Source organism: Alexandromys fortis, unplaced genomic scaffold, assembly GCF_014885135.2.
Source record: "Alexandromys fortis isolate MF-2015 unplaced genomic scaffold, M_Fortis_MF-2015_v1.1 scaffold_54, whole genome shotgun sequence".
NCBI lineage: Eukaryota > Metazoa > Chordata > Mammalia > Rodentia > Cricetidae > Alexandromys > Alexandromys fortis.
Window position 1 is genome coordinate 5,357,273 of NW_026067958.1, and position 27,230 is coordinate 5,384,502.

The following is a 27,230-nucleotide window of genomic DNA, read 5'->3' on the forward strand; positions in this document are numbered from 1 at the left end:
ACTGTTTATGGTGGGCAATGGATTTAGTATACTGTACTTAGTGAGGGGTCACTGTATTTGATGTACTGTATTTGTTAGATGGTGGTCTGGGTGTGCTGTATTTGATGCACTGCATTTGTTAGATGGTGGTCTGGGTGTGCTGTATTTGATGTACTGTATTTGTTAGATGGTGGTCTTGGGTGTGCTATATTTGATGTACAGCATTTGTTGAAGGATGGATGGCTTTAGTGAATGGAGCTTCAGCAGATGCTTTCACTGGATTTGAGTTAAGAAGGACTTCTTTTATAAGGATACAATGGAGAAGAGTGACAGAAATTTTGATAATTCTAGATTTTAATTTTAGTTCTTTCATTATTTACTTACACAATCAAAACCTCTAGTTGGAATTTTCTTTGGACCACCAACTAGATTCCCAAATAAAGACATGGAGACTTGTTAATTATGAATGCTTGTCCTTAGCTTAAGCTTGTCTCACTAGCACTTTTAACTTAATCTAACCTGTTTCATTTTGTCTACATTTTGCCTCAGGGATTTTTACCTTTCTTTTATTCTGTATGCCATACTTCCCTGCTTCCTCCATGTCTGTCTAGCTGGCCCCTGGAATCTTCCTGCTATCTCCTTTCTCCCTCCTCAGTCTAAATTCCTCCTCCTACACACCCTCTCTGCCAGAAGCACTACCTATACCTCTTTCCTCGCTATTGGTCATTTAGCTTTTTGTAAGACCAATCAAGAGCCTTAGTCAGGCAAAGTAAAGCAGCAACACATCTTTACATAATTAAACAGCTATTCTACAACAAAAGACAAATAATTTTGACTTCTAATAATTAGTTTCATCATCGATAAATTGTTATCTCACCTGTGAGATTGTAAGGATGGCATTCAGTTTGAATATGTCAGGTAAGGGAATAGATCCTTGGAGCAATATAGGCAAGGACTCAGAATTAGAGGGAAAGGCAGAAAGCCAGGTCCCAGCAGGCTCCTGTCCAGGATCTCAAAGGTCAAAATAGTCTGTCCTAGAGGTCAGCATATCTTGATATCATAGACCCATTCTCATGGAAGCTTCATTTCCATGTTTAGATTCTCATTTTTTTTTTCACAAGGAAAAGAAAATCTTGCTTCTGTAAGCAGAAAATTCTAGGAACTTGTGAGTGTCGTTATATAAATGGCGTTGTAGACTTTGGAATGCAGGGTAAACAAGAATGGTCAACTTCTGTATTTCAGCCTTTCCCCTCATTTCTTTCTCCATTGCCTGCTCTTTTGCTGACTGGTGTCTATAGACTCTCTAGAGCATCAAATACTTGGAAAAATCTATGGGAAATATATCAAACCTCACTCGCTTTGCTCTAGAAATACAACCTTTATTCTGGGTCAGCTCTCAGGATTCTTTTGTACACATAGGGTAAAGTTAGAAATGACACTGGATTTCAGGAGAACTAAATTAAATCTGAATTTAGCCTCTAACATTAAAAAGTCATAAAGACTTATTTATTTTAGGAAAGAAAAGTAGACCAATCGGCATGCTCTTCCCGGCTCTCCCTTTCCCATGTCAGTCCTCTATGTCCTGGGTACTTGAAGTCTCCTGCATGTTTATCTAATCTCTCTTTTCTCTGGTGGCATTTGTCCATGGATAAACATCACACAGCCAAAGACACCATAACAATTCAGAATAGAATTGTAAGATCCATGAGAGTATTAACTCTGCCCACAGGACAGGGTAGAAGTGGAGTAGAGTACATGCTCTCCTGAGAGGAGGACTGTACCACATATGTTGTCTGGAATTACCCACATCTACAGTAATACAAAGTAGACGGCTGTCTATCTGCTCGCCAATTATTTATCCATCTGTTTATTTGTGGAGTTGGGAGTTGAACACGAGTCCTCACACATCCTACTCACAGACTCTACCACTTCGACTATTTGCCCAACCCCAGACCAAATTTTAGCTATCTTTATCATTTGCTTAAGTTCTTTACTGATCATTCTTAGCAGGCCATCCATGCCGTGCAAATTATTCTTTATTCTTTAGAAATTCAGAAAAAAAATAGAGTAAATGGGAGGAGAGCCAGTTTTAGCTAGCTCAGAACATCTGAAGTAGCTAAAAAGCAAAAAAATCTTTATATTAAAAAGAGAATCCTTGAGTTGACCATGGACATACTTGTCTTAGCTCAAGAACGATGCAGGGTGGGTCTAACTGCACAGCTGGCAGTTCTGCGGGGCGAGTTTTCTTTATTTGCTTATGAAATGTGGATAATCTGAGCTCTCAGGAGGCTGAGGCAGGAGGATTATGGGTTTGAGGTCAGCATGCAGAGTGAGTGTGAGGCTATCTTGAATAAGAGGCTAAGACTTTTAAAACAAACAAGCAGTCAAACAGGAAATTGGAAAGGTGCTATCTCTAGGCTTAGAAAGGTCAGGTATGTGTTCAGGGAGCAAAGCAAGGGATGCTTTTACTTCACAGTGGATACAGATTTTAAAACAATGCTAAAGGAAATTTTATCCCCTATAATAAGTGTTTCTGAAAATAATTAGCTTTTTGCTTATAGGAAATAGTGAAAGGGCCTTTTTTATGCTGTTTAAAATAAAGATTTGAGCAAGCTGTGGAAAAGCCTCCCCTGACTGTGCCTGGGATTTGTCCCTTCATGCATTATTCAGCATCTGCTCTCAGTAAAACCCAGAGCAGTTTCCACACTGTGCTTATTAGCACCAAATATTTACAGTTGTGGGATGGTTTATTTCTTTATATGTTTTAGTTTGTCTCCCAGTAAAAATTTAAGAAGTAAGTGATAGTATTTATTTCTATTTCTTTATGTATTCTTTGAATAATAAATTACAGCTATGTATCTTAAATTATTAAAGGAAAAGAAAAGGAAATTTGTGATATCTACAGGGGCAGTGCTCAAATGTGATGAAGCTTGACTCTCTGTAACTTGTAACCATCATTGGTGGCAGAGAACTTTAAACAGGGCTTGACACACATGTCTGAAAAACACATGTCTAAAATCACTGTACTGGTAAATGTACACCTATCTTCCTTAAAAGACTACTGAACAGGGTGCTGTTGCTCATTCCTCATTCATACAAAAAATATGAACCTTCATTTCTGGAGGCTGCGCAAGTGTCTGTGACTCCCCACAGATTTCTTGCAAGTCTACCTGTGTTTAGTCTTCATATTTAAGGTCTGCATAGTCTGTATATGTAACAAAGCACTGAAGTTAGGCAACTTCAAAGAGAGTTTGTCTCACAGTTTTGAAGCCTGAACATCCAAATAGCATAATGGTATCTCTGGCCACTAAGAATATCATGTTTCTTGTTGATGAGGCTGACCTCGAACTCACAGAGATTCACCTGCCTCTGCCCCCCTGAGTGCTGGGATTAAAGTTATGTGCTACCACTGCCCAACCCCACATCAGACAGAGGCTGATCTCCAAAATATACAATGAACTCAAGAAATTGGTCATCAAAAGAACAAATAATACAATAAAAATGGGGTACAAACATAAACAGAGAACTCGCAACAGAGGAATCTAAAATGGCTGAAAGACACTTAATGAAATGCTCAACATCCTTAGCCATCAGATAAATGCAAATCAAAACAACTCTGAGATTCCATCTTACACCTGTAAGAAGGGCCAAGATCAAAAACACTGATGACAGTTTATACTGAAGAGAATGTGGGGTAAAGGGAACCATCCTCCATTGCTGGTGGGAGTGCAAACTGGTGCAGCCACTTTGGATTTTGGTACAGCTATTTCTCAGAAAATGAGGAAACAACCTACCTCAAGACCCAGCAATATCACTTTTGGGTATAAAATCAAAGGATGATCAATCGTACCACAAGGACATGTGCTCAGCTATGTTCATAGCAGCATTGTTTGCCATAGCCAGAACCTGGAAACAACCTGAATGTCCCTTGACCAAAGAGTGGATAAGAAAAATGTGGTACATTTACACAATAGGGTACTACACAGCAGGAAAAAAAAACACAATGACATCTTGAAATTTTTGGGCAAATGGATGGATCTAGAAAACGTCCTATTGAGTGAGGTAACCCAGACACAGAAAGACAAATATCATATGTACTCACTCATAAGTGACTTTTAGACATACAGAAAAAACCCTACAATTTACAATCCCAGCGAACCTAGACAACAAAGAAGACCCTAAGAGAGAAATACATGGATCTAATATACATGGGAAGTAGAAAAAGACAAGATGTCCTGAGTAAATTGGGAGTATGGGGACCATGGGAGAGGGTAGAAGTGGAGAGGTGAGGAAGAGAGGAGAAAAAAAGAAAAATATATAGCTTAATAAAAACAATTAAAAAGAAAAGCTAGTAAAACAATAATTGAAAAAAGAGAAAAGTTAGTAAAGCAATAATTGGAAAAAAAAAAGAATAGCATGTTTTATTTCAAAACAAGAAGCCAGGGTTGCTTCTACACACCAGGCATGTCTGTTTTCAAGTCGGGATCATTGACCCCACCCAGAAGGCTTGGGTAGGAAATTGCTGAATCTAAGCAAGACCTGGTTGAAGAGGAGGATGAGCAAGAGGAGGAGGAGGTAGTAGCTAACTCCGGTGTCCCAAGATAATTGAATTAATTTATCAACCCAGAAACAATGATTCAAATAAACTGAGGGCTCACACACTAGGATCCCCACCTTATCTTTAAAGTTCTACATTTAAAACATGGTCTCTGAAGGGACCAATATTATAGCACATAAACCTTTGGGAAATATCCTCTGTCATATCCAAACCACATCAAGGTGCCAAGTCATGGCCAAGAGATTGTCACATGAGGTATTTTAAACACGTCTACCCAAGCACCTGCCTCAAGCAAAATTACATACCATTGGCAGCATCCTTTGGGCACAGAGCTGTGGCCACTGCATATTGACTAGGGAGAGGGAGAAGTTACATTGTGGATGCTAGGTGTGATACTGTACCCAGCCTGCTTCTGCAACACTTCCCATGGCTTTGAATTTGATTCAGAACTCTATCAGATAGTGTAGTGCTCATGGTAGTGTTTCTTGAAGATCCCATTGATCACCAGAGAGAAAGATCTGTTCTCTGCTTCTAAAGAAAGTCTCTTTCCCTGTCAGTGGTACATGTGGACAGGAAGCAGAACAACCTCCAAAGCCTAATGAAGTTGTTAGGGATGAACAGAAAGTTACACAAGCTTCTCGTCACCCTTTGCTTGCCACACACTGGGAGAGTAACCATATGCCCTCTAGAAAAGTGGTGGGCTTACAGAGAGCAGAGGACAGTGGCAGTACAGAACTCTAAAACTGGCTGCCTAGGACATTGTAAAAGCCGATTTTAAAGGACATAAGTCTTTATTTTCCTGTTTCATAGCTTATACCTTCTAACCTGGGTTCTCTCCAGGCCGGTGGTTCTTAACCTCTCTGATCTTGTGACTCTTTAATACAATTCCTCATGTGATGATCCCCAACCACAAAGTCGTTTTCATTTTGCTCCTGTTGTTAATCATAATGTAAATATCTGTGTTTTCTGATGGTCTTAGGTAACCCCTGTTGTGAACCACTGGCTGAGCAGCACTGCTCTAAACCAAGTCACTAGAGATGCCTATCATTTTAAATGGCGTGTAATGAATTGGCAAGGCGTCCAGGTCTTCTGGCTTCTTAACAATTAGAAATTTCCTTCGTCCGTTCACTAGTTGAAAGTATTGGTGTGGAGCCCATCAGGGGCCCATGCTAGGGCACAGGCTACTCAGATTCAGACCAGTCCTCAGAAACTGTGTGTGGTTATACTCCAGACTCTGCAGACCCTACATTCTTGCACAGCCTACCCCAAATTTCAAAGCACCTAACGAAAGAAAGGGAGGCCTTTGTGAACTCGTGAGCTGAACAGGGTGTTCCTTCTCTCTCCTTCCTTCTCTCCTCTCCCCTTCCTTATCATATTACAGTCTGTCTGGAGTTACCCTGAAACCACATCCCTATTACCTTGCACACAGTGAACTGTCGTGAATGCCCCCCCCAGAAGCCATGAAACCAAGCCCACTAAGCTTCAAAGAGTTGCTTCTTAATAGTAAAATGTCAAACAAGCTGGAAGATACCATCTCTGCTCATTCCTGCCACTCTGCCTCCTCTAGGTACTGGTCTGTGAAACACACTGAAGGTCCCCAGCAGAATGGCCAAGGCTTTTGATTGTGTTGATGTATACAGGTCATTTGAAGAAACTTACTAAGGGATGCTATCTTGAAATGCCCTGCTCATAAATTTGTATGCTCAGTTATGTCTTCTCTTATGAAGTACAAGACTTGGGCAATGCATGCGTATTGACAAAAAGGTGCCTCTTATGCTGGATGGTGGTAGCACACACCTTTAATTCCAGCACTCAGGAGGCAGAAGCAGGTGGATCTTTGTGAGTCTGAGGCCAGTCTGGTCTACAAGAACTAGCTCTAGGACAGCCAGAGAAATACTGTCTCAACCCCCCCCCCCACACACCTGCAAAGCACCTTTATTAACTAAAGTACATTCTCAGAATCTGGAACATATATAATTACTTTTTGAATAAAAATGAAAATTGTCTTGATTATTCCTTCTTTCAGACATATTGTTAGGTGTGACCATGGCTTTTCATTTTAAGTTCTATTTTAAAAAATATTTTATATATGCTCAAATTTCTAATGATAGCCTTAATATTTTATGTCTAGGTCTCAGCAAAGAGCCTTGTATTTAAATACAGTTCCAAGACTATGGGTCTCATTTAAAATATGAGTTTTTATTACCTACTTTTCAACACGTAACATGTGTTACAATCGCTTTTCAAACAACGAATAAAACCCATCTGATAATTCAGAATTAGTATTCTCAGACTATAGCTTCCAAATAAGATTATTATCCTAATGTTCTTTGCTCACATTCTTTGTCTACACATTAGATGTCCTTGAGTAGGAACATCTCTCTTCTTTATGAAAAGCAAACAAGAAAGTGAGTATGAAGCAAGAATAATTTATTCCATGCAGCAAAAATGGAAGAAGCCAGGCTTCTTCAAAAGCCAAGGTGAGTCAGTCTGGCCTGGCAAGCTGTCTGCTCTCACTGCTGCTTGTTGTCACCTATGCTGCTACCTGAGCCCGGAGCAGAGCCTTGGCATCTTTGTGGGTGGACACATACACCTGTAATCATTCTGCCGTAGCAGTGGCTCACTTGGATTCCAGCCACTCCACTGCCTGTCACTCACAACTGGCACATGTCAAACCCAAAGCAATAGAATTGTACCCACAGAGGACTTGATGCGAAAGTACCACTCCTGGGTACTCCTGGAAAGGCAAAGTCTGCGAGTGACTGGAGAGAAGCCAGAAAATCTAGACAGAGCTGTAATAAGGGAAAAGAGTTAATTAATGATCCAAAGACTTCCTGGGGAAAAAGAGATCCAAAGCCTCGGTAGCTTTAATGACGGATTGCACCACAGATTTTACACCAGATCTTCACAGACCATTCTAAAAATGGAAGACCAGCGGTATCCCCACTCGTTCTAAGAGACAAGTATTGTTTTAACTTCAAAACCTTAACTGTATCATGAAAAAGGAAGTAAACAAACAAAAACCCATTAGAGATACAGAAAAATAAATCCTTAACAAAATATTTTCAATAGAACTCAGCTTTAAAAAAAAACTATAGGATGTAACTCAGAATCTAACACAGCAATTTAATAGTGTATCAAAATAGAAAGACATCAATAAGAGTTAATGGAACAAGAACATTAACATAATACAGGACAAACTATGTTCATATAAACAAATGCAGAAAAGACATTTGGCACAATCCAACAGACTGTCATGAGATAACCCGTCAACCAAAGTAGGACTGGAAGAACATCCACAGTGGGGTGATGTCATCTACAAGATGCCCTAGCTGACACAATGCTTAATGGCTGAGAATGACCTCTAAGGTGAGGAGCAAGACAAAGATGGACACACTCACCTCCTCTATTATGTTCGGTGGAAAGTCCTTGCCAAGATACTTGGGTCACAGAAATCAATAGTAGTTTCACAGACAGAAGGAACAAGTAAAACTTTCTCTATTGCAGACAGCACAGTTCTCTGTAGGACAACATATTAAAAGCTGCCAAGAGAGACTCTTAGAACCAATGAGTGAGTCTCCAATATTACAGGAGGCAAGTTCAATATTCAGAATCAATTCCATTTCTATACATGAGCAAACAAAACCTCAAAGTAGAAGAAACTTTACATTAAACTAGTATAAAATAAGTTTTCAGAAATAAATCTGAGTAACACTGAAAAGCAAATAGTGGAAACTGTCAAGCACCACTGAAAGAAACTGAGGCCCAAATAAATGGAAAGATGCCCATGTTAGCTCTTTAGAGGACTTAGCATTGTGAAGATGGCAGTACATCCCTCACTAACTAGCTCCAATTTCTATCAAAGATCCCGGGCCTCATTTTTTTTTCTCAGAATTTGACAAACTGATCTGATAGTCCCTATAGAAATGGGAAAAGTCCAGAGTGGACAAACCAATCCTGCAAAAGAACACAGTTGGAGGAGTCGTAATTCTTTTTTTTTAATGTATGTATGTATGTATGTATGTATGTATGTATGTATGTATGTATTTATTTATTTATTTATTAAAGATTTCTGTCTCTTCCCCGCCACCGCCTACACTTGTTCCAGAGGAGCTGAAGAGATAGCTCAGGTTTAGGGAACTGACTACTTTTTCCAGAGAACGTGAATTCCCAGCATCCACGTGGCAGTTCACAATCATATGTAAGTCCAGCCCCAGGGATCTTCTGAATCCTGCTCTCTTCTGGCCTCCTTGGGCACTGTATGCACATGTACACAGAAACACATGCAGGCAAAACACCTGAACACATAATTTTCTTTAATTAACAGGGGAAAACATTTTAAAGAATTTACTCCAAAGCAACAGCAAACAATGGAATGTAGTGTTACAAAATGAATATGTAGAACAATGAAATAGAAATGAGACAGAAGCTAAACCAGTGAGTTAATTATTAACCAACCTTTGATGAATGGGGAAAGATAATACAAAGGAAAAAGACAGCCTTGCTAATAATGCTACTAGACAACTGCTATGTGTGGGGCAGAAGGATAACCCCAGTAAAAGAATGAGGCTGTGATTCTACATGACACCATGTCCACAAATTAATCCCAAATGGATCCAATGCCCAAATGTAAGAACTAGTCATACAAAACCCTTTGGAAGACATTTGGGCAGTTGTTTATGGCCTTGTTATTGTTCAAAAGCACAATAAGAAAAATATTGAACTTGAAATTTGTTGATTTGGGAGGCTAGGTAGGTGGCTCATTGGGTAAATGGCTAGCACCCAGGTAAAAAGGCACAGCTGTGTACATCTGTAACCCACTGCAAGGGGCTGGAATGGCAGAGTTCCAGAGTTGTCTGAAATGGTTACCTGTGGGTTGAATGGGGAGATCCCTTCTCAGTGGGTAAGGTTAGCAGTGGTTGGATGAGACATTCTACTGTCATTCTCTGGCCTCCATGGGCATGTATACATGTGCATGTACACACATACATACATCATGCACACACATGCATACACACTTTTTGTGCATCAAGAAATACTATAAACAAAGTAAAAAGTAAATCTAAGAAAGTGAGAAAAATTTTGAAGCAATATTTCTTATAAACACCTGAAATCCAGAAGACCTAAGAAATTATTCTAATTCAACAATTTAAGTACAATCTAATTTTTAAGATGAGAATTAAACATACAATTTTCCAAAGTTAATATATTAATATATAATACCTTTGTTCATGAAAAATGTTCAAAAAGTAGTCATTAAAGCAGAGAAAATACATTCTAGTGTATTGATTTTTACTGGGAAGGGGTTTTGCTAGAGCATGTTGTTGCTAAGAAAGCAGGTATCCATTGAGACAAGACACCTATGACCACACTAAAGGAAGTGGTAAAAAGTGAGAACAATCCAGTTATATTTTGTCATACATGTTAAGAACTTTAAGTTATTTTACTTTATAAATCTAAAGTCAACATTGCAGGTATGTTCGAAAGTTAATGCCAAAATAAACACATTTACAAAATCTAAAGTAAAAATTAAATGTATGTCCAAAGATTTAGTCATAAGAATAATCACTGAAATATCAATTAAATCAGAAAAATAGTTGGACTGAGCAGTGTGTGCTGATACCAAGCATGTCATTTACAAATACAGTTTTATGGCAGTGCTCAGAACATTATAAATGAAGGAAGCAAGAGAGACATTAAATAATCTTATGAAATATGTGTGTGTAGAAAGCACACTAAAGGGTAAACTCACCCAAGCTAGTGCAAGTGTAGATGGTTCTCATTCTTTCTTTGTATTTGTTTTTGCTTTCCTAGCTTTTCTTTTCATCATCTATTCTGTCTTCACTAGAGGAATCAACTTGCATGTCAACAGACGAGAATTTGCTACCCAGAATTGTAAATCAAGTAACAACAGAAAGTGTGAACAGGTCAATATCCAAAGAGCAGCCACAGTGTCACTTTATAACGAATTTCTAAAAGCTTCATTAGCCACCACAGAAAGATCTTGTGTGTCAGCATCGACAGCCCTCTGATCAGCTGACAGCGTTCTGAAACCCAGCGGTTGTTATGGATTCTGTGTACATAGGGTGTCTTGTTCCGCATTGCTTCTGAGGATGCATGACTGTCTTGCCGGTTCATGTATCCTGTGTATTTTACTTGAATAGGCTAAGGTGAATGCCAAGGTTAGATACGAGTTAAAACCAGTATTATTCGTTCAAACCCTTTTGCAAAGAGCTGTGTCGTGATTCTGCGGCTCTTTGGTAGTCCAATGGCTTTCTTTTTCTGTACAGTTCTGTTAAAGAGACTGAAAAAGTGGAGGCAATTAGGTCTACTACACTAGATAAAAAGTGTGTTCAGAAATAAAAATAAATGTGTGCTGTGATTTTTCTGTCACACTTTAATCCGAATTGTCCTGAATGGAAATGCTTTGCCGTATGATATCCATCCTTGTGAGAAAAGGTGAAAGTTTTTGCAGGCTGTTAAGCTAAGGCTTGAGTTACAAGAATAGATCCATTTAAATTTTGACTGCTCAAACACTTTCTGTTGTTAAATGCCTTTCTAAGAAGCTAGGAGATAGAACACCTGCATGGGACCAACACCTCACCAGTTGGTACTCAGCCATGAGTCTCAACAAACGGCTGAAGATCCACAGGTAGTTAACCACCAGGGCTCTAAGCAATCGTTGTGTGTAGCTACGTGACTGCCTTCTTGACTGGGCTTTAGATGACTAAGTACTTTTCTCTGCCTCAGTCCTCTCTTCCTGGGAATGCTGGCGGGTCACTCTGCTGTTAAATGTTCTCTGGAACATTTCTGTGTTTGTAGATCCAGCTTGTCATTTTTTGACATTGTTTTTGCCCAGATGAACTCTACCGCATCTGGCTAGTCTAAGGAATTCCCCTCTCAATACTGTCTACAAAGCCATGCAATTAGTGATGCTTCCCTTTTGAGACTGTAATAAAGCTGTCCATTTCAATGGCTCTATTAAGCCACCATCTGTAATAAATGTGTTTTTATAGTTGGTGTAAATCATGTTGCACAATACCATGGTATACAAAGTGATTAAAATGCTAAATTTTAAAAACAACTGTGTAACAAAAATATTTTAGAATACTTTTGCTGATTAATCAGTGTTAAATAATTGACCTATTATGACAGAACCTATTTTAGAGATACTTGGAGCTGGGCAGTGGTGGTGCACACCTTTAGTCCTAGCAGTTGGGAGGCAGAGGCAGGCACATCTCTGTGAGTTTGAGGCCAACCTGGTTTCCACAGCTAGTTCCAGGACAGAGGGTGGTTACACAGAGAAAGCCTGTCTTGAAAAAAAAAAAAAAAACCAATGGAACAAAACAAACAAAAACAAACAAGCAAATAAAAGAGATATTTAGCAGAAAATGTTCTAATTGAAGATTACAGTAGATGTAAAGGAAGGAAGAAATGTCCAAGTCCCACATGACCTGACTTCCTTGGTCTTCAGGACTGACAGCTTAAAAGTGAAGTGTTTTTCTGCTAGTGAGCTGCAGGCAGGAGAGGGATAAGAGGAACCAATAATGTCTGCATTATAGTGTGTTTCTCTCTAAGCTTTTGTGATAGACCTTAAAACCAAATAGTTTTGCAGCAGGCCTGGTTTACTTATAATATTGTTAAAAGTCTTCATTGAAATATCTACAAGGGAGCAGTTTAAAGAATAGGTGTGTATGCCAAATTCAAAGAAAGGTCTAGTCTGAGGTCAGTTAACATCATCATTGTTGTTGTCGTTGTTGTTGTTTGATGGAATTCAACAAGGTATGTGATCATATTTCCTTCATCATTTCTTATTAATCTATGAAGCTCAATTAATAAAAGCTCAGAGAGAGCTCCTTTCTGTCTAGAACACTCTCTAGTTCTGGGATTAAAGGCATGCACCACTACCGCCTGGTTTCTATGGCAAACTAATGTGTCTACTGGGATTAAAGGTGTGTGTTGCCACTGCCTGGTCTATAAGCCTGGCAAGTGTGGCTCTTTTACTTTTCTGATTCTCAGGCATGTTTTATTTATTAAAACACAAGTGAAATGCCACTACAAATTTATGATTGCATGATGAATTTCTGTGGATGAAAAAGAGTTTATGCCATATTAATATGGTTACTCCACTGACAAACTAGTGCAGAGCTCAGGTTTGGAGTCTGGAGAATCTTCCAGGCAGCCTTTGGGTGGGGGAGGGGAGAAGAAGCATAGGGCAGCAGTTGCCAGATACTCTGGGATGCCATTGTTCAGGGCCCCCAGGTTCAGGGGCAAAGACAACAACCTGCTTTTCTGAAGTTACAGTCACATAACATACAATTTATAGATTTTAATATTCTCTTGCACCCATTTTTGTTTATGTAAGGTCAGGCAGGGTCTCCACCTTCAGTCACTATTCTGAGACGGATTTGCCTGATTTTCTGACCTTTTTTTTTTTTTTGTCTAATTAAAGGTTTGTCAATTTTGTTGATTTTAAAATAGGCTTCAGTTTACTGAGTGTTTCTAGTGTTTTATGTTTTCCTTTCTGTTCATTTCCTCTTCTAGTCATTTATTTCCTTCAGTTGCTTTGGATTTAATTTGGCCTTTTTTCCTTATAGTTGAAGTTTAGTTTATTAAGTTCTTCGTTCTTTTATTTTACAACCATCATTTGCAGTTAGAAATCCCTTCACACTCATCACATTTGCTACAGCTCTCAAGCTCTGATGTGTTACATTCTCATCCCTTCATCACAAATTACTTTCTCGGTGTCCTTGTTATTTCTTCTTTTTTTATTACTTTTATTTTTTTATTAAAAATTTCCACCTCCTCCCCGCCTCCCATTTCCCTCCCCTCCCCCAACTCCTCTTCCTCTCCCTCTCCAGTCCAAAGAGCAGTCAGGGTTCCCTGCCCTGTGGGAAGTCCAAGATCCTCCCCTCTCCATCCAGGTCTAGGATGGTGAGCATCCAAACAGGCTAGGCTTTCACAAAGCCAGTACCTGAAGTAGGATCAAAACCCAGTGCCATTGTCCTTTTGTTATTTCTTCTTAACGCATTGGTGAAGAGTATTTTTTTTAATGTCCACGTATTTGTTTATCTTACAGAACCCTTTCTTTATTAATTTCTAATAAAATCACTGAGTCTGAGATGATAGTTTGTGTGGTTTCCGTGGTGCTGAGTTGACTGGGATTTGTTTGGTGTGTCCTGGGTGGTTGTCCGTGTGCTGTCGGGAGTATTCTGCTGTACTGAGCATTTGTGCATGCTTATCGGGCATGTCGAGCCATTGAAAGCTTTAACTGGGCACTGATTTTGCATTGGGATGTATTTGTAAGTATCCTGGGGCATATGGAAAAGGCTGGACACACCTTATTGGTCTATAATGTTCATAGTCTGTTTTCTTGTTAATGTCTGTGTATTATTTTTGCTCTTCAATTATGTTAGAATTTACTTCATATAGTATGAGATTCTGCTATTTGATGGATATTCATTTACCTCTTTATCAATTGTGTGTGTATTGGGTAATGTGCGTGTAAGCGTACACCTTGTGTGTGCCGATGTACTTACCATGCAGGTGCATGTAGAAGTCTGGGGTTGACCTTAGGCTGTCTTCTTTAATTGCTCCCCTCTTAGCCTTATCTTTGAAAATAGTGTCCCTTGATAAACCTAGTACTCTCTGTTTCAGCTACACTGGCTGTCCAGGGAACCCTAAGATTCTCTTGTTCTGCCTCCCCAGCACTGGTGTGACTAGTGCAAGCCATTACACTGGCTTTTGCATGGGTGCCGGGGATCTAAAATCAGATCCTCACACTTCTGCAGCAAGCCCTTTTCCACCAACCATCTTCTCAGCCCCCTACACATTTACCCTTGTTCATCCTGATGTATTAGCAGTTTTCAATATTATAACTGCATCCTTTGTCTCTTAACTGTCCCAGAGTGTATTTGCTCTTACGCTGTTGTGGCTAACCCCACTCCCACTTAATTGTTATTTGTATAGATGATCTTTTTCACATTTCAAATTTCAACCTCTTTGCTTCTTTTTGAATTTCTTATAGACAATGTACAAGATCATTTTAAAGACTTAGTTCTGTCATAGCCACACTCTGCTTGAAGATTTCGGTCAATTTATACTTAGTTCAACAACATGTAAGGTAGTCATTCTTCCATTTAGCAATTCATATTTACATCAAATGCCATTTGTTTTGCCCTTCTTTCCTCCACGACTACCTACATTTATAGGAAGACAATACTTCCTATTTGCCATTCTAGTGTCACCTTACTGTGCATGCTTTATGTTTTGTCTTAGTGACTCCTCTGAGGATTATAATTATAGCCTAAATTTATAGCAATTCATTTCAGATTAATCCAACTTGGTTTTGGTAATATAAAAACTTTATGCATGTTGTATTTGTGTCATCTTTAGTGTTGCTCATGTTGAAAATTACACCTCACATCGTGTGCCTATCAGCACAGATTTATATTTGCTTTCCATGGTGTCTGAAATCACATAGGTAAAGAATCACAATGTAAAGTGCACTAATACTGTGATTTAGTAACTCTTACCAGAGGTGTCATATCTCTAAGTGCTTTTGAGTTTCTATATTGTGTCCTTTTGTTTATGTGTCCTTTAACACCTCACAGACAGCATGCTCAACAGAGGCAAACTACTTTACTCTTTTTAAAATAATTATCTAAGAATATTCTGATTTTACCTTCATTTCTAAGGGATAATTTTATCAGACATGGGATCTTAGTTAGTAAAGAGTTAGACAATTCGAATATGTCATCTTGCTGTGCCTCACCCTTCATGCTTTTGACTAGATATCTGCTTTTCCTCAAAACGAGGATCCACTGTATGTGACGAAACTTTCTTCTCCAATTGTTTCAAACTTATTTCTCTGTCTCCAACTCATAACCACTGAATGTCATAATATGAGTTCTCTAGCTCTCCCCACCTGGGATTTCAAAAGCTCCTTTAATATGTGGGTTCATGTCTCCTGTCATATTTGGACTGGGTCAACCATTATTTATTCGGATATTCTTCTCATGCCTCCCTTTTCCCTATTTTCTTACTCCTTTTTATTTGTGTTGATGTGCTTAATCATATACCACATGTCGCTTAAGCTCTATTCACTTTTGTTTTCATTTTTCCCTCTCTGTTTCTGAGACTAGATAAGATTTCATTCTTGAGCTAACCATCCAGGATGAAGCTTGAGAGTTCCGTGTCTCTGCTGCCTTCACCCCTCCCCTCCCCTTGTCACTAATGCTCCTTATCCTACCTTTCCGAGTGGAGGGGAGAAGAAAAGAAAGATGATGTGAGCTTCAGGCTGAGGCACATCCCAAGCCTGACAAAGCATTCAAGAGGCCCAGTGCTGACCATTCTCTCTTACGCTAGCAATAATTAATGTGTGTGTAGCAGTCTGGTGAAGTTGGATGTTGGCAAGACTAACTTATCTTCATCCAGATAGTGGCAATCCTTTTATCTTTCTCTGATCCTTATCTAAAAATCCACTTAGTGGCCAAATCAGTAGCTTTTAGTTCTGAAAATGAGGATTTGAAAAATGGATGAAAATTAAATGAACATAGGGATTTATCACCACTGAAGCAGAGTGAGAGACAGTGCCTCCAACTCATAGCCCCATTTAAATGCTTCCTTCCCCAGGAGACTAGCAGACATTACAGGCAGAGGCAAGCCTTCATGGTGTTGGGTTACTCTGCTTGGATGGATGGAGCAGCAGCCTGGGTGGCCTCAGGATGAACAGCTTTATTCTTCTTTGTAAATAAAATCGATGTTATGAAATCACAAAGATATGCACACATTGTAGGAACAGATACTTTCTTCACTGGGGAAAGTAAACTTTGGCCGTGTCATAATAAAAAGTTAAGATCTATTTTGCAAGTCTAAGAAATCTATTTGGAAAATCACCTGCACCCTTCTAAAGTCTTCTGGAAATAATTGCTCAGTTATATGACCCTTACATGTCATTCAGGGGGAACCTACGGGTCTTTTGGAAGGAAAAAATGGATAGACAGCTGCTGGGTGAGGAGGAGCCTCTGTTCAGAAGCCTTTTACTATAAAAGAGAGGATCTAAGATTTGGGTAAAGAGACACAAAAGAAAGGTAAATAGGAGAAGATGACCAGAAGAACGATATAGAAAAACCGTGCAGTCTTACTGTATGCTGTGGATTATAGATGGCCAAGACTGTAAGGACAGAAGTTAGAACATTACTATGAGAGCATATTAGTGTGCAAGAGCTATATAGCGGTGGTGCAGATGGAAAAAAAACAGGAGGATTTGAAAGACGGTGAAGACAGAAAATAAATCCTTGATGATTCATTTAATTGCTGGAGTGTGAATGAAAGAAAAACTCCAGAGTTCATTCCTGGGTCTCTGCACTGTACAATTAGGTCACAGTACCCATGGAGATAGGTAACATACAGTCAAGTGAATTAGAGGGCAGAGGGAGGGAGTGTTTTAATTGGGGATCTGCTTGTCTTTGGTAGGCCATTAAGTTACAGAGCTTGGACTCGGGGGAGTGTTCTGAGCTGAATATATAGATGTGGGGCTTGCTGGTGACTGACAAGTGAAACAGAAGCAGATGCAAATGTCTGGGTATGCTGTGCAGGATAAGAACCTCAGGAGCGACATTTAGAAGGCCCATGAAAAACACTGCCACGTGAAAGGATGGCTGAGGAAGGAGATAACTTCCAAGACTGAAAAGGAACTGACAGAAAGGGAGGGAAATCAGGGTACCATGACACAGCGGGAGCCTATGTTTCATGCACGTCAAGAGCTGGAAGCCCACATGGTAAGAAGAGTGTATCAACCAGATCCTGGATGACGAAACAGTTGTGTGAGCTCAAACTAGAAAGGTGGGGCGTGAGAGAGTAGGGACAAGTACCCTTTATCTTCAAAATTACATTTTTTTTCACCCACTTGTCAGCCAGAATAATGTGTTCCTTATTCATTCTAAATTCTTCTGCCTTTACGAATGGGAAAACCTCCTGAGAAGATAGTTGCCTGATCATTTCCCCACACCCATGAAATTTCAGCCATGTGACCATGTGACTGCTTAAACAATGAACACCAGCTGACATGCCACTGTGGATGGAGAAATGTCCTGGGGTCCCACTGCTAGATAAAGAAAAGCGACAGCCAATTTAAGACTACTAAGAGAAGAAGAATTAGTCTTTCCCAGGGATGAACCCCTAAATGGTTATCCAATACAATATTAAAACATGCATGCTTGCTTACAAGCAGCAATATATACATATAAACAACGCTTAAAGGACTCAGAAAGATATATAAATACATATAAGTAATAGCCAACGAATTTGAGAAGGAATGGGGGAGGGGGAATAGTAAAGGAAAGGGAAGAGAAAAAAGGAAGGAATGTTGTAATTATATTTTAACTAAAAACTTTAAAGTTCTGGGCCTGGTGGTGCATGCCTTTAATTTCAGCACTCAGGAGGTAGAGGGAGGTGTATCTTTTTGAGTTCAAGGTCTCCTGGTCTACAAAGCAAATTCCAGAAGTGTTATACAGAGAAAACCTGTCTCTAAAACAAAGTAAAACAAATTTAAAGTAAAATTTATCTGTGAAAAGATCATGGAAATGTCATTACATTAGAAACTTTGTGTATGTGTGTATATATATGTAATGCATGTATGTATATGTGTTATGAGTATATGTATGTATGCGTGCATGCATGTGTCTGTATGTGTATGTGGGTATGTATGAATATATGTCTGTATGTATTGTGTACATGTGGGTGTATATGTCTGTGCATGTGTCCATGTGTATGTATGAGTATATGTGTGTATGTGTATGTAAATGTGCTTCCATAGCTGTGGTTCATACAAATGCATGCCTAGGAAATCATGTTTAGAATTTGATTTCTAGGGCCCAACTAATAGAAATGAACAAAGGCTCAATTTTTAGAGATAGACCACGATTTTCTCACTTTGTTCTAAGGCGTGTCTAGAAATGCATCTTATATCATTTTAGAAACTCACATTCTAAACTGTTTAGACTTTTTTGTTACAGTTTTTTTTTATTTGAAAGTTGTAAAGTCAGTGGTGGCAGAAATGCAGATTGTATTTTTTTCCTGTCTAGAAATGGGATTATTGGATTTACAGTAATCTTGAGTTATCAGGTTGTACAATGAGTACCCAAGGGTCGTCTGGAAAACATAAGCATTTCGGGTAATTTAGAAATGAGATTTCTTTATTAAAAAATGTCCAAGCTCACATCATATTGATTTCCTCTGCAGTCAAAATTTATCTGACTAATGGAGCTGTGGAGATGGCTCTGTGATGGAGTCTTTGATCCACCACCATATGATGACATGAGTTCAATCCCCAGCACCTGTACGAAAGGTGTGTATCCATAACTCAAGTGTTGTGAGGCAGGGTAGGAGGGCAGAGGTAGGCAGATCCTATAGGCTCACTGGACAGTCAGTCTAGCCCATTGATTTGTTCTAGATTCAGTGAGAGAACCATTCCGATAGCACCAGGAACAATAGAGAGCAACACCCAACAGCAATCTCTGGCCTGTACACACTCCTGCACTTGAGCATGTGCATGCGAGTGCACACATACACACACAGACACAGAGAGGGGAAGGAGGGGGAAGGGGATGAGATGAGAGTAAGAAGTATTTGGAACGACATAATAAGGCACTTAATGAATTTACTATTTACTCTTTGAGCTTCTATGAACATTTGGTATCAGAAAAAAAATTCTATATATCTTTGTCACAGAAATAAAGCATAAATAACAAGTAATTTTCTCCAAAGCAGCAGCCCTCAACTTGATTAAAAAAATATTTTGCAGGAACTTGAAAAGCACCCAGGAGTCCTGTGCAATGTTGGGAAGCAAACACCCTTCCTGCAAAGTAATTCCATAGCTGCTTCAAGATAACTCGGCTCTTTCTCCTCTACACGTTTCCCTTGACAAGAGCACCACTTTGCGTCTTGTCCCTTTTACCATTTCTCAGTATGGTCTCCAGCAAGGCTGGGATCCAGCCCCATGTTTCCCACTGGACAATAGGCATACCCATGACACATAACACATGACTATGTGGTGTTTCATATGATAACAGTTTCTTCATTTCCTCCATTGATTTTACTTTTAATATAATACTTTTATTACTTTCTGGGGCTTTCATACAATAGTAACAATTTCAGACTTACAGTTAGGATGTAAACTTTCAACCGGAGAGATAATTAAACATTCTATGCAAGCCTCTTTCTATAAGGGAAATTGTTATATATACCTAGGTATACAGGTGTATCTATGTATAAGTATGTAAAATAGATACACCAATAATTTGCCTATAATGAATCATAATGAAATTAAATTGAAAGGGGTAGAGGCCTGACTCAGCAGTAAGGAAACCTTGTATACCTGAGGCCCTGTATTCTATCCTTAGCACCAAATAAAGAAATAATTTTGTTTATTTATGTATGTATATATTGTTTATTTATTGTGTACATACATGTGTGTTACATGGGCATGCACATGCCACAATATGTGTGTGAAGGTCAGAGGACACATTTTGGGGCTAGGTTCTTTCCTGTCACCATGTGGGTTCCTGGGATGGAACTTGTCATCAGGCATAGGGTAAGCAACCTTTTATTGCTGACCCATCTTAATGGCCTAAGAATTTTTATTGAAACAATTATTTGGTATACATATAATTATACAATTTATAAAAGATAAAATTGGGGTTCAAGAGACTCCCAAAACAATATAAGCTATTGCTATTGTCATTGATAGCCTCCCAGAAATGGAAGGTAAGACCCTATTGCTGAGGATGCCATACTCTTCAGACAAGGACTTGAAGAATCAAGCTGGAATGATCTGGAAGCCTCCTACCTGTGGATTAGCATTAATAATATCCAAAGATGCCGTGCAGGCGACTTAGGGAGAAAAGCGATCAGCAGACCTACTCAGCTAGGAAGCCTACAGTCCATAGCAGTGACCAGCTAGCAGGATATCCCCAATAGTGCAATAGTGGCACGTTTGTCTTGAGCATCAGCAGCAGCTGCTAATTGGATTTCAGTCCTGCTCAAGGAAAGTCATACATGGTACTGAAAACCCAGCCAATCACCTGAGGCTATTGTGGTCATGGATCCGAGAAGAGAGCCTACTACTGCCACTTCCCTAAAGCACCGTAATTCCTAACTGCCGTCTAAATGCCTATCTTTATCTCTACAGATGCCTGTAGCTCTAACCTTTCATCAAAGGAGCTTCTTTTGCTGCAGGTGGACGTTATTACAGAGTTCTGCAATTGGTCAAACTGCAAAGAATAAGTAATTGTGGGTGCCCAGCCATCATCAATACACCTACAGCACAACTCTTACACCTAAGACTCAGGGAAGCTTGCAGAAGAGGGGAAAGAATGATTGTAAGAGCCAGAGAACTAGGATGCCAGCCGCTTGGTCGTGTTTTCTAGACCTGACAGGAAAATAACACGGGTGAAAGCTCAACAACATGCCCAGCTGAGGAAAACCTGCATAATTCCGCCAAGAGTTGATATGCCAATATGGGTGGGGAATTTCACAACGGTCAATCCCATATGATGACCTACAGGCAATGGCTGCTGAGACAGTAAAACTTCAACAAAGGAAAATTCAATATTTTTCCTTCCTGCCATATTGAGAAGTAAAATAATACTACGGTCATAGAGTGCAGTAGTTCCTTAGTACTACTAGGTACTAAGTAGTGCCTTAGCTGTTTGAGCCATCTCTATAGAAAAAAAAATGTCCATTGAAAAGCCCACAGTTTTAAACAGCTCATTCTGACCATCCTCCTTGACAACATGACTTTACTGACTTAACCTAATGTTTAAATAGCTCTTTTATAATTGTATTTATGATACCACATTATTTAACAGTGTGATAAAATAACTACAAGAAGAAGCCATGTGAAATGAAATACAGAAAAATAATGATAGCCATATTCTATTACAGGAGCAAACAATTGACTTCAGGAAGATTTGACTTAGAATAATATTGGAACAAAAGTGAAATTAAATAAAAATATTAACAATAATGTTTGTGGGGTTCTTATCTTAAAACTATGTAGGTGATTTTCAGTTGGGTTTCAATTTTCTGAAAGCTAAAATGCTGTATTTTAAAGATTTTCCTTCTGACCATTTGTTTTATCCTCACATGTTGATCTTCTTCCTTTGTAGGGTTTTGAAGGTGTTTCTCTCAAGAACGGCACAAAGAATCCCATACATGACTGGTGGTAGGGTCATGAGGATGCTGGCGGTAATACTCTTGGTGGTGTTTTGGTTTCTGGTTGGCTGGACTTCTTCTATGTGTCAGAACTTGGAGAGGGATATTTTGCTTGTTGGCCAAGGGCAAACATCTGATCACCTCACCTTCAACATGTGCCTCACGGACCGCTGGGATTACATGACAGCAGTTGGTATGTGGTCACTTTGTGCTTTGCATGATTCTCTCATCCACTTCTCAACAGCATCAAACTGAGTCTACTGAAAAGCCTTGTCAAATCTGATCTTTAAATTTAAAGGACTTTTAATGTGATTTTGGTAACAAAAATATTACAAAAATGATAATGATATATGGAATGCAAAAAACTTTCATTTTTCAAAGGTTCATTCCTTTATTGAAAAAAGTGTAAGAAATGACAAGAACAAAGACAAAAATCTATGTGCAGAGAAATTATTGATTCGTCTAGCTGATTTAACAGTAGCCATCTTGATTTATGTTCTCGGGTGGTAGATGAGAGGTTGTTGGTATTTTTCTGTACAGAGGTCTCATGTTATTGATCTAACTTCACTCTTGGTGAATAGTTGACTGTCTAAAATCTATGATTAATTTATCTTCCTTATATTTATCTCTAAAGAAAATTCTCTGGGAGTCCAGGATGAAATGACAGAATCATGTTACTAAGAGATGTTATGTTACGTGACAGAAAAACAGAATGGCTGTGTCATGACTCAGACCCCAAAGCACAAGTTATTTGTCTGACCCACTCCTGTTTTTTTTTTTTTTTAAGAGACATATACGGGACATTTTAGCAATCAGCTATTTTAAACTAAGTTTCCAAAGATATAAAAAGAGGAAAAAGGGAGGAAAGTTTTTCTTCCTCTTTCTCTTCTACTTCTTTTCCTCCTCCCCCTCCTTGTCCTCCTCCTCGTCCTCCTCCTCGTCCTCGTCCTCCTCCTCGTCCTCCTCGTCCTCGTCCTCCTCCTCGTCCTCCTCGTCCTTGTCCTCCTCGTCCTCCTCCTCGTCCGTCCTCCTCCTCGTCCGTCCTCCTCCTCCTCCTCCTCCTTCTTCTTCTTCTTCTTCTTCTTCTTCTTCTTCCCATTTTCAAACCAAACAAACAAGCCCAACCTTGTTTTAAGGGGCATATGTAAAAAGTAAAAATATGAGTTTAATTCTCATATTCTTTCTCCTTGTCAATCAATGTTTAGTTAAATATTTTCAGCTTTTTTTCTAGAAGCTATGTCCTTATTGGTTCAAAATTTAAATAGATCATGTTCTCCTAGGCAAGGTATTCAAGGCTTTTATAACCCTGAACTGTACTGATGACGCCATGTGGCTGTTTACATGGCTGTAGTGAGAAGAGATTTTAAGCAACTTAACTTTCAGAAGATAACCAAACAGCAAAGACACAAAGCAGTTCTGGGTTTGGCTCTAGTATGGGTATGAGAAGGAGGACATTGCGTAAATATCAAATCTTTACTCCGTGGAAGCCTTTACCATTTTACTTGATACTTCTCAAGCTAACCAAAGCAGAAAAAGTAATTTCTTCATATTATTATGAAGAAAATCCCACTATGTTTATGTTGAACAAAAGAAAATGATAACACTAAGCACACATGAAGATACAAACACAGAGACAGCATGGTCAACTCATGGAGTGATTTTGCACCTTTGCTTACAACTTTATGATGTAATCACAACTTTTTAAATATTTATTTTGTATTCTGCAGAAATAAATGGGGGTGCATGATTGAGGATTGTAATTCATTTAGTAAACTATTAGAAAGTAAAAATTACATGCTATCAGTAAGACTCAATTCAGTACTTCTCGTTTTCTACTTCTGTGCTGAACACTTTTTGGAAGATGCAAAATGTGTCAAAGTCTATGCTACTGTTAAAATATTTACTCTTAGTTACTATAAAGAAATGGGAGTTATTAAATTATCAAAAAGCAAAGTACAGTGAAAAGACTTTTGGTGCAAAAAGGAAGACAAAATGTTTGGACAAGACCCCAAAAATCTTTATGTTGAAACACTTTGAGCCATGGGTAATGTTTGGGTTATTATAAAGACATGTAGGTAACATTCCATTTGATGGGAACAGTGACAGATGGAGGTGGGTGGGAGTTACATCAAACATGAAGGAGACATCTGAGTAGAAAGAGTTAGAATACATTATGTTGGAACACATTATGAATGATGCTTGGTGGTAAATATATTGAAAACATCAGAAATTTAGAGAACCAGGAAAATTATATAATGATTCAACAAATTCAATTTTGATTGTTTTCGTCATGTGCTTTTATAGAAAGTACAGCATACCAAATCCAGGGAGTGTTGGGTTGGAACTTTGACAAGGGAGAGATTTAGAACAATGGTCCCCTTGTGTCATCTTTTGGGAGCATGTTAGAAATGTGCAGCTTGGATCCACTCCAGATCTTCTCATTCAGCACCCTGGGATCTGAGACTCAGCACTGCATGCTTCATATGACTCCAGATGAAACTGGTTTTATGCTGTTGTGTGCAATGTGGACTCTAGGGTACTGTCATATACTGCATGCTTCATATGACTCCAGACGAACCTGGTTTTCTCTACTGTGTGTATCTTGGGCTCTGAGGGTTCAGTCAGATGGCCTTGCTGGAGCAGAGTGACAGGAAATCCCAGCTGTCCTCTGGCCATTCCACACTGCTCTTTGGGACCTCAGACCACAAGAAACCCCCTCCTACTGGTCATTTCCAGTTTGAGCTAATTTCCTTCTGCTCCCTGCTTCCGTACCCTACTTTTCTATTCATATACAACACCTAAGCATAGTAGGTGACATCAGATAGAGGTCTATTCACATACAACACCTAAGCATAGTAGGTGACATCAGATAGAGGTCTATTCATATACAATACCTAAGCATAAGTAAGTGACATTAGATAGAGGATTCTTAAAGTTCTTGCCTATCCATCTGTAAATCACCCAGGTTCACACTCATTTTGACCATTTATTGTCCACACCATATTAGTAAATAGCCATCTTAACCTAAGCACACTTAATCAACACTTCACCTCACTCCCCATGACCTTTCTCACTTTGTAAGACCTTTGAGTTATCTGAACCTCCCCTACTTTCAAAATCTCTCATGGAAGTCCATGATGGCCACATTTTCTTAGCTCTTCTGTGACTCTCAAACATAGCTGTTTAATATAATAGACTGATTTTCTGTTTTGTTTGTTTTTGGGATTTTGGGTTTTTTTTGTTTTTTGTTTTTATTTTTTTTTGGAAAGGGTTTCTCTGTAGCTTTGGAGCCTGTCGTCCTGTAATTTGCTCTGTAGACCAGGGTGGTTTTGAACTCACAGAGATACACCTGCCTTTGCCTCCTGAGTGCTGCTATTAAAGGCATGCACCACCACAGCCCAGCAGATTTGTTTATTATGTGTAGAGTGTCCTGCCTTCAGACATGCCTGCATGACCGAAGAGGGCCTTACAGGTGGTTGTGAGCCACCATGTGGATGCTGGGAATTGAACTCAGGACCTCTGGATGAACAGTCAGTGCTCTTAACCTTGAGCCATCAGCCCTGACTGTTTTTATTGTACAATGATGCCTATGCAATAACATTTGGCTAATGTTAATCTCTATACGCAATGATGGTCCCCTAAACTTCTAATGAAATTAACTGAACATTCTTATCACACACTGTTGGCATAGCCATTGCTGTGTTACCATATCAGGCCTTAGTCAGGGTTTTGGTGGTGCTGATGTGACTGAATACAATGCTGTGTCACTTGTATGGAAGTTCAGCAGTATCACACATAACAGCTGACATGACCGTAAGAGGCTGCATTGCAGGCTTACACACTATATTCCACCATGGACCGTTGTTTTAGAGTGGTGGCTCTCAATCTTCCTAATGCTGCAACCCGTTAATACAATTCCTCATGTTGTGTTGACCCCCCCCCACCATAGAATTATTTTTAATGCCACTTTGTAACTGTAATGAGTTGTTATGTAAATATCTGATATGCAGAGTATCTTATATGTGACCTCCGAAGGGGTTGTGACCCACTGGTTGACAACCGCTGTTTGAGAGGGCAGGCACTCCTGCCTAGAACTAAAGCTTCACTATAAGAAGTGATGCTGTTTTTCTAGGGCAGCTGCTCATACTTCTCACAGTGACTAGCTCTGCTGCCCTGAACAGCTGGCCTATACTGTCTACCTGATAGAAGTGTACCCTGTGATGTGCGCATGACAAAATTGTTTGGAATCATTTTTCTGAGCATTTCTTCATGATAAGGGACACACAACTGTACAGCTTCTGTGCCCTTCATATCCAAAAAAAGCTCAGCAAGTGACATATCTCCCTAGCAGGAAGAAAATGTGCAGAGAGTGATTTCTACAGTACTTCTGGATAATTCTAGAGAACATAACATAAAGCAAGGAGGGCTGAGCTCCATCTGGCCCTGAGATAGGTCAGAGTGGGAACGATCAAATTCCTCTAAGTGTTATGCCCGAGGACTAAATTTACAAGAATACTATTCTGAGTGCTTATACTGACTATGGTCGTGCTCATCACTTCAGACTTTCTGGAGGACATGTAAGCATGTTCTCTGTGTACCCCTCTACCTCTCACCCTTCCCTCCCCTCATAGCTACAGTTCCTCGGCATCACCGCTGTAAGACTGTGTGGCTCAATCTGTTTTCCTGACACCCAACAAGCCAGCTGCCATTTACAGATTCTTGATAAATATTTGCTGGAAGAACAAAAATTAATCCTAGTCCTCTTTCTCTCATGGTAGTTTTTGTGGCCAGAATTAGATTAGGAGGAAGGAACTTGCTAAAGCTAAGAATCCAGAAATTACACAACTGTCCTCAATTCATTTTAAATATAAACATGGATGCTCAAATTTTAGGACATGTTTAAGGCTTCTAAACTAAATTGGTTCTTCTGAGTCTTTTGCTTTGGTTCATTTTTATTATACTTTTGATTCAGGGTCTCATGGAGAATAGGCTAGCCCCATACTTGCTATAATGAAGGCTAGACCTAGACTTTTCATCCTCCTACTCTAGCTTCCTAAGGCTGAGATTACGGCAATGCCCCAGCATGCCTGGTAGCCTTAGCCATATCTATGAGACTCAGTCACATCTGGCTTCCCCAGTAGTCCACATCAAAAGTTGGTACAGATTTAGCATGCAAGTAGAAATTATAATCTTAAAAAACATTACATGGTATAATTATAAATATTAAAGATGTGGGAAATTGATGAAAATTTCAATTACTTCATTGTCTTTTAAGACTCTAAATAGAGTTTGAAACTTTTTTTTTACTTTTTTTTAAATATAATTTTTTATTGAAAAAAAATTTTTCCGCCTCCTCCCTGCCTCCCATTTCCCTCCCCGTCTCCCTTTTCCCCCCTCCTCCCTCTCCTCTCCCCCTCCCCCCACTCCTCTCCCCCTCCCCCCACTCCTCTCCCCCTCCCTCTCCAGACTGAGGGGC

General features: G+C 39.3%; 1 protein-coding gene across 1 annotated transcript in view; it reads left to right on the forward strand.

Moving 5' to 3' along the window:
* The window catches only part of Gpr158 (G protein-coupled receptor 158), a 337,214-nt gene that overhangs the window by 283,879 nt on the left and 26,105 nt on the right, over positions 1 to 27,230 (forward strand). The window contains exon 7 of the mRNA XM_050152617.1: positions 21,709 to 21,947. Within this exon, the coding sequence (XP_050008574.1) occupies positions 21,709 to 21,947 (239 nt within the window). The remainder of the gene's footprint in view (positions 1 to 21,708; positions 21,948 to 27,230) is intronic.